Raw genomic sequence first — 8522 nt, 5'->3', positions numbered from 1 at the left:
TTTAAAAAGGGATGGTATCTAGTGATAGAAAGATGAAGATAGAGATAGGAAGTGATATATTAGAAGAAATGGAGGAGGAGGGCTATAGGGAGAGAGAGAAATGGATAGATAATATGTTTTTTTGTATGTGGGCATGCACGTGTGTAAGAGAGAGGTGGGGATATGAAGAGAAAAAGTGAGATAGACATCCTCAAGAGAGTGTATATGGAAGATATAAACATAGAAGGAAGATAATAAGAGAGAGGCAAAAAGTGATATAAATAGAGGAGTAGAAAGGGGGAGATATACAGGGATAGAGATGGATACAAAGATAACAAAAGAAAGATAAAGATGAATACTGAGGAAGAAAAATGGAGATGTAGAGATTTAAAAGTATAGGAAGTGGATGATGGGAAGAGTGGATGGATAGAGAGGGAGATGTGTCTATATATGGAGGGGGAGAAGAAGATAGAGATAAACATGAATATAGAGTATGAGGTTGGGAGAAAAATAGATAGGGAGATAGAGATGGATTAAGATGCAAATATAGAAAGAGATTTAGGGAGATATAGAGGGTGCAATAGATAGGGAGGGAGAAATAAAGAGGAAGAGATATAAAAAGGTAAGATATATTGATAAAGAGATAAGGATATGTAGAGAGGATGAGACATGAAAAGGAAGGAATATTTAAATGATCTATTATATCTTTACGGCGTATCTATTGCACACTAAGGTGCGATTGCTAGTTAATAGTGATTTTCTTTACATATGACGTAAAGCTAAAGGTAAAGTTGTGAATTATCGAAGTCACTGTACAGAGAAAAAGATAAGCATTAATTCTGAATGGCTTAAACATAACACACTAAGGCTTGATTCCTAGTGCAAAAGTGTTAAATAGTCAAAGTTTGACTTACTTTTCCTGACTTAATTTCTTCCTTAGTGTGTGATGTTTAAGGCTGGCCATTAATCCAAAAGCGATAGAGAACAGAATTTGGTCATCAGAAGTCTTGGAATCTTTCGTCAACAGTTCTGTGCGCACTGTTTTAAAATTACATGTTCCCCTCACCTACTCTGCAATCAATCGGTTTCTTTCGGTTCAAGTTAGTCAATTGCCGAGTTCAGTGTTCGAGTTTCTTAGTTGTTAAAGAGGCACGTTTGGTGTGTTTTAATTTACAGTAGGCTATAATCGTCTCTGAGGGCGTTTCTGCTTTTATCTCGCATTCAAGTATTAAGAGTGCTTCAACTTCTTAAATACTTGTTCAAAGGATTGAACAGAAAAATGGCATCTGCTTTGGTTGATGTTGTTGTTGAAAAGCTTGGCGGGATGTTGATAGAAGAGATAAACAAGGAGGTTTCACTAGTCTGCAACATCAGAAAAGATGTTGAATGGCTGAAGAAGAAGCTGACAAATATAAGAGGCTACCTCAGAGATGCAGATGCACAGAGTGCACACAGTGACTCCGTGAAAAGCTGGCTGCTGAAAGTTGCAGAGCTGGCTTGGGATGCAGAGGACATAGTGGACGAATGTGCTCTTCAGTTAATTAAAGGTACTGATACTGAAAGCCCCCAGTCATCTTGTGTACTCTGTGCTTTCAGCTGCTCTGAGTTGCTCCCCCGCCATAAAATGGCTCGTCGGATCAGGAACGTAAAACGTAGAATGAGGTCCACTATGGAAGATGCAGTGCAGCTGAAGCTTGTTAGGGATCTGACTCATTCAGAGCAACCCTCGACAAGTACAAGTGGGAAAATATATCGGAGGGGAGGTAGCCTCGTAGAGAGACGTTCACGACCAGTTGCTATTGAGCCCAAGGTCCAACAAATTCTCCATCTGCTGCATGACCCTGCCTCTCCTGACGTCATCGCCATCGTTGGAATGGGTGGCGCCGGGAAGACATTTCTTATCCAAAATGCTTTCAACAGAATAAAGGATAAGTTTGAGAAATCAGTCTGGCTTTCTGTTTCTCACTCATATTCCCTTGCAAGGTTACAAGCTGACTTGGCCTCCGAAATAGGAGTGGAGCATGTTGTTAGTGGAAATGTGAGTGAAGTGCAAGCAACCAAATTGATCCATGACAAACTTTTAGCGAGCAAAAGTTGCCTTGTTGTGCTCGATGATGTGTGGAGAGCAACTGGGGAAGATGACTTGATCTATGCACTTGGCCTTCCAATGGGGAATAATAATAATCGCAGTACACAATGCAAAGTTGTGGTGACAACAAGAAGCAGATTTGTGTGCCGCGACCTGAACGCCCGTGTTTATGAGATGCAGCTTTTGTCAGAAGAAGAGAGTTGGGAGCTCTTTTGTGCTCATGCGTTCCCTGACTGCCCTCAAAATCAGCCGCCAAAGCCATTTGAATCGATTGCTCGCGAAATTGAAAGGGAATGTGGGAGATTGCCCTTGGCCGTTAAAATAGTGGGAGCGTCTCGCAAAGGCAAGAGATTGTCAAGCGATTGGCAATCCAAACTGGCACAACTCAAAGCAGTATCTCATGTTGAGGATCCAGTCATGCAGATTCTCAAGTTGAGTTATGATTCTCTCCCTCCTCATCTCAAGCCTTGTTTTGCATTTCTCTCTTTCTTTCCCGAGGATGAGGATATCCATTCGGATTATCTCATAAATATGTGGGCAGCAGAAGGATATATTCCTCACGGAGATGACATGCTAGATATTGGATGGGATTATATATCTCATCTCCATAGTCTCTGTTTGCTCGAGATGCAAACCTTCCATCATGGTGATCTAAACAATTATTGTAGTAAGCTGGATACAAGGTACAAGTTGCATGATTTAGTGCTTGATTTGGCAATTAGTATATCAAAAGAAAGTAAATGTGCATTTAGTGTAGACGAAGTCATGAAGAAAGTCCCAAGTAGGGTTTTAATGGTCAAGAAAAAAATAGGCAATGAGGACGTAGTTAAAATGGCAAGTAATAGGGCATATTCTGCGTCACGTCTTCACACTTTGTCTCTTTCTAGAAATGAAGACATCAAAAGTATTCCAGCAACCTCGCTTGCCGGTGCCAAAGCGCTGCGCATTCTTGACTTGAGTTATACAAGCATCTCATCATTACCTGCTTGTGTTGAAAATTTGAAGCTACTTAGATTTTTGAATTTAAGGTTGACAAATATCACTAAGGTCCCAGAATGTGTAAGAAGCAACATGAGTCTTCGCTTTCTTGACATTTCCAACTGCCCTAGTCTTCAACAGTTGCCTAACTGGATTGGAGAGCTGAATTGTCTACAACATCTGGATATAAGGGGTTTCAAGGGTTTCATTCCGAAGGAAATATCAAAAATTCTATCTTTACAGGTACTTAGATCATCTTTTCAGGAACCAACATGCATGGCGCGAAATAGCTACAAACTGTCAGTTGAAGACGATGGATTCTTAAAGCTGGAACATTTGGTCAACCTGGTCAACCTCCGTGAAGTGCGCATAAATATTGATAACGATGCTCAATTGAAAAGTATAGAAGATGGGATCCTTGCCAGCTTAGTGAAGATGCGTATTCTAACACTACACAACAAAGTTAAATGTGGTAATCCACCACTTTTATCAGAGAAGATGACAGCTATGAAAGATCTTGAAGTCCTTTTCTTAGTCAACTTTGCATTGCCAGATTGGATATGTGCCTTTTCAAATTTGATGAAATTGCATCTACGAAGAACCCATTGTTTTACATATCCAGCACTAGAAATAATCCCCAACTTAGTGAGTTTGGAGTTGGCAGAAAACAAAAACTGCAAGGCACTGCCACAAGGGTTTTGGAAGTCCAGAGGATTCCCCCAGCTGTGCTTTTTCAGAATTTCAGACTTTTACGAGTTAGAAGAGCTGTCAGAAACAGAAATAGAGGAAGGAGCAATGCCACGCCTTGAGACGCTACAAGTATGTTCCTGTCCGAGTCTAAAGAGAGTTCCAATTGGATTGGAGCTCCTGAAAAGCTTGAAAAACTGCAATTTTGAATTAACTGGAGTGACTCATTTGTTCGAAGAGGGTGGAGAATTACGAAATAAAATGAAAGCCACTAACCCCAATCTCATTATCTAGACTTAAGTGAGGTTGTGGGAGTTAAGGTAGTGACATGTAGAGAAATTATGTATTTTTCATTGTAAATATCACTTACTGTATAGTCATGACGCATATGCTATATGATAATTGACAGGTATAGTCTATTAAAACAAGAATAGAATAATTGAAATGCAACCATAATGCATAATAATATAGGGACAACAAATTTATTTTTTCTTACATCAATAGTTTACATTAAGAAAGCTACAATTAACTATTCTCTAATATTTATATAAATTTTGTTCTAAATTCTTGTTAATGTAAATCAATTGTATTATTTTTCTTTTAAATAAGTATTATATATTATACTAATGTTCATTATTAATATAATTAGTTAAGATGAAGACGAAGGAAAAAAGTGCTTTGCAACTATGTATGGCAGCCAGACACCTATGTGCCTTGGCTTCTACACCCTGCTACGTTGTTATTGTCCTATTTTCTTCTTTTGTACCTTGGTTTTCATTGTTTTTATTGGTTTTGGTAATTGTTTTTTTTGCTAGTGTGCATCTTTGAGTCTCCATTTTCTTTCGTGATTGATGTTTGTGTGTCATTTGGGCTTTTTGATAATTTTTTGGTAGTCTTTCCCTACCCCGCCATTATATGTCCACCTTGGATCACTCATGAGAAACTAAAGGAAGGCAATCATGGTTGAAGGTGGAGGAGAGACGTTTGAGGATATGATGAAAGTTGATGAGGTTTTAAACATCACCCATGACCAAGATAAGAAAAAGGAAGTGCCTGAGAAATTGTCGTATAAGCTAGTGGTGGAGGAGTCTTCAACCTCTTCCTCATCGTCTGCTTTCTTTTCTAGCAAGATTTGCAGGAGCACTCCGGATGGAATTCGAAGCGACAGAGCTACAACCAATGGAAATAGACTCAGGGATGGAGACAACTTCGTATCTAGTGTTGATGGAGGAAAGGAGGAAGGTAAGATCCCGCCCCATGAACTGAAAACCCTTCCTCTCTTGCCAAATGAGGATATGGTAAGAGCTATTAAAATTGACCGATCTCAGCTAAAAAATGTTGCAGCTTTTTTTGCATACTTAGATAAAGGATTTCTGCCCTCTTACAAGGTTTTTGATGAATGGGCTGTAAGTGTTTGGGGTAAGAAACTTGGGATTCATGTTACTTTCTGTAGAATGGTTCAAAGAGGGCTTTTTGTTGTATTTTTCAAGACTCATAGAATGCATTATGGAAAGGGAGCACACCTTCAATAATGACACATGAATTATCAAACTAGGTGGCAGGTCTTCTTTTTTACATGTGGTCACAGGAATGTGGTGCTTCGTAAAGGGTTTTCTTGGCATGCTTGGATGTTGATTAACATTTATGACATTTATGTCCCAACTACTGTGAATATTGATCACTACCATAAAAGGACATAGAAGGAGGATTTGGCGAGATTTAAAGAATGATCTTGTAATGATCATAAAGACAGGTTAGTTAATCCTCACAATTGGTACAGCTAGCGATAGCCGTTTTCTGATGGAAAGGGTCTGCCCACACGTACTGCCTTGGGAGATTTTTTGTTTTTTGGGAAACATTGTGAATTCATGATGATTATGCATTGCCTTTACATTTTCTCCATTGTGGCCTTGCATATTATATTTTGCAACTCCAAAACTTGGTGCAAGGATACGTCATCAAAAGAGTTGGTCGTGGACTTGGGTGATGACATGGGCACTAGTGACCATATTGAACCAGTGGGTGTGGAGGAATGTATCAGCAGCAACGAAGTGGTGATGGTCTACTTGTAGGAGGGAGGCCTTCTACCTTATATGGAGGTCATGGTTAGACACAACAGGGTCATCTCGAGGCAAATCTTTCAAACCTGAAAGGATATAAAACTTACTATTAATGGCATAAGCTTTGAAATTTTTGAAGAAAGCATTGTGAAGGTGGGGGATTTTCTGTTGGATGGCAAGAAATGGTAGAGGAAAGCTAAGGTCAATGAAGAGGCAAGCTTGTGAAATTTCTTCAAGTCTAAGGAGGAATTGAAGAAATTGTGTGGTGAGTTTGCGTGGGCTGCCCTGCCTAAGCCATGGGATGTCATTTGCTACACAATTATTAGATACATTACCTTAAAGGATTGTTGTCAAGTACTTTATTATTATCACTTTCCTATCTTGAATCATTTCATAAATCATGACCTTATCTCCTTTTTGATTCTATTATTACATTCACTGGAGGATAGCATTTGTAAGGCTAGAAGGAAACAAGAGGAGGGGAAACCCTTCTACCTTATCCACTAGAGCCTCATGAATAAAATTTTCATCTATCACCTACCTCAGAATCCCTCTCTCTTGATTAACCCCCTGGCCTCTATGACCCCTTAGACTTCCCTAGACCCTAGCCCTAGCTCTACTCTTTAGAGGTCTAAGAAAACCCATGCCATTCAGGTCAAAATTAGCCCTGAGGTTAAAGTTAGAATTATTGAGTTGGATTTGGACACCAAGAAGGGCAAGCAGGGTGCTAGGAGAACCAACAAGTGTCTTCTGCTGGAGAAATTTAAGACCCCCCTGAAGTATGACTCCAGCTCTGATTCCTCTGATAGTGAGGAGAAACCTACTAAAAAGAAAAGACTCCAACATGATATTAAACCCAACCCCAACTCTATTAGCCCATCCCATGTCTCTGATACCTTGGAAGCTACCCTAACTTGTAGTGGGGGGGAAGACATCACCTCTCCTAGGAAGGAAACCCCTAGGGGAACTGGGAAGAATGGTAAACATAGCCAACTAAGATGCGTGTGGAGAGGCTTGAGAAGGTTATGAGGGACTTGGTGGATAACCATACTGCTATCTGCCATAGATTTGAAACCTTGGTTGAGTTCTCCACCAAGGTAATGCACTCTACAGCCACAACCTTCTACTTCCTACAAGCTAACAAAGAAGAAAAGGACCTGGGAAAGACAATTGATGTAAACCATTCCATCTATGGGTTCCTGGCAGAGGACTGGCTATAAGCCATCCTGGACAAACCAAAGAAAGTGGAGGAGGAGGATACGACAAGGGAAGCACCTAAGGAGAAGAAGAATGGTAACCAAGAGAAGGAAGAGAGCATCTAGCCCAGGTTCTATTGTGTTTTTAAGCTATTTTTATGATTATTTTTTTGAACTTTACACCCCACAAGGTTTTCTAGACTATGTCGATTACTTGGACCAATAGAGATGATGTTTTAAAATGTTGTTAGTGTATTATTCAATTTCTTATGCATAGTAGTTTAAGGACTGTAGCTAAAAACAATTCAACTTTGAACATATTATGGTTTTTTATGTTTAAAGATGGTATAGGTTAGATAACTGGTAGGTAACCTCCAGCTAAATTCTCAACCTTTTTGTACTCTGGGGCCAACCCTCCATTTTTTTGGTTGCTATCAACTACTTCAAAAACATGTACATATGTATTATAATTTTCTAACTAAAAGTGTTTTAATGTAAACAAATTTTAATAAAAATTATTTAGCTTTTGGTTGTACTTGGAGTTTAAACAAAAATAGTATGAAATGATTTTACTTAGGAAATTTTCACAGGTGGGATAAATTGTGGAGGCCATGTACAAAATCACATTTTTCAAATGCATTTGAAAAAATAGTTCCCATAAACTAAAGCTTGAGTTGTAGTTTTGATATATCTTTAACCAATTCTAAAGTAAAAATTGGAATAAGAGTTATAACAATATTTCAAATATTAATTTAATCTAGAATAAATGGCTTATAGTACATAGAGGAATGTGAATTATTAAAGTTGGTTCTTGGAGAGTGTGACATTGGACAGCATAATTGAAGTTGTACTTATATTCAATAGTTATATTCTTAGTGTACATATGATAGATCAACATCTACAAGTACTTAGGAACTTAGGAAACTTAGAGGGGTAAAAATATTTTTCTAGTTAAATCAAAATAAAAAACATAATTGTTAAGGGCGGATGCTAACAATATATATAGTTAAGGATAAAAAACTAGAAATAAAATATGGCATCCATGATTCAGTCGGTACCTAAAACTTGATCGAACTATTTAGTCATTCATAATGGTTATCCCATCAAAGATGGTATAGACAATAATAATCCATAAAGCACAAAATATCAAAATGAATAGATCAACAATTTAAATATTAAATTTTATGCTACATTTTCCTAAATTCTCATCCTACAATAATATGAAGGTAAACAATACTACACATATAATGCTACAAAAGTAACAAGAGGAGTTTCAATCAACACAAATAAAATATTGAAACAAAAATTAATTTTTTGTTATATATTTTATTTTTTATAGTAAGACTTGGAAAAATGTTTCGTTATAATATTTTTTTTATCAAAAAAAAACTTAAAAATTAGTTTAAAAGAATGTAAAAGAGACAACCACCTCATACCATTGACTATAGTATAGCATTTTAACTTTGTACTTCTTAAAATATTATGTAAAATGTTTGATCGCAATTTTTAATAGCAAGTTACTGTTGAAATAAA

At 37.7% G+C, this 8522-nt stretch overlaps 1 protein-coding gene across 1 annotated transcript; it reads left to right on the top strand.

Annotated features, from left to right (window-relative positions):
- Positions 1–1007: 1007 nt before the first annotated feature.
- LOC149578181 (putative disease resistance protein At3g14460) lies at positions 1008–4135 on the top strand. Its single transcript, XM_089827756.1, has one exon. It carries the CDS (start codon positions 1259–1261, stop codon positions 4025–4027), a length of 2769 nt encoding a protein of 922 aa, XP_089683882.1. The 5' UTR covers positions 1008–1258; the 3' UTR covers positions 4028–4135.
- The last annotated feature ends 4387 nt before the right edge of the window (positions 4136–8522 follow it).

The sequence above is a fragment of the Cupressus sempervirens genome, chromosome 1, assembly GCF_028749045.1.
Source record: "Cupressus sempervirens isolate cs-2001-9-10 chromosome 1, ASM2874904v1, whole genome shotgun sequence".
Taxonomy (NCBI): Eukaryota; Viridiplantae; Streptophyta; class Pinopsida; order Cupressales; family Cupressaceae; genus Cupressus; species Cupressus sempervirens.
The sequence above is the reverse complement of the archived record's forward strand: the minus strand, read 5'-3'. Positions and strand labels throughout refer to the sequence as shown.

What these genes read in the sequence shown, in the direction of transcription:
- LOC149578181 (XM_089827756.1), top strand. Translation starts at nt 1,259, where the DNA reads ATGGCATCTGCTTTGGTTGATGTTGTTGTTGAAAAGCTTGGCGGGATG.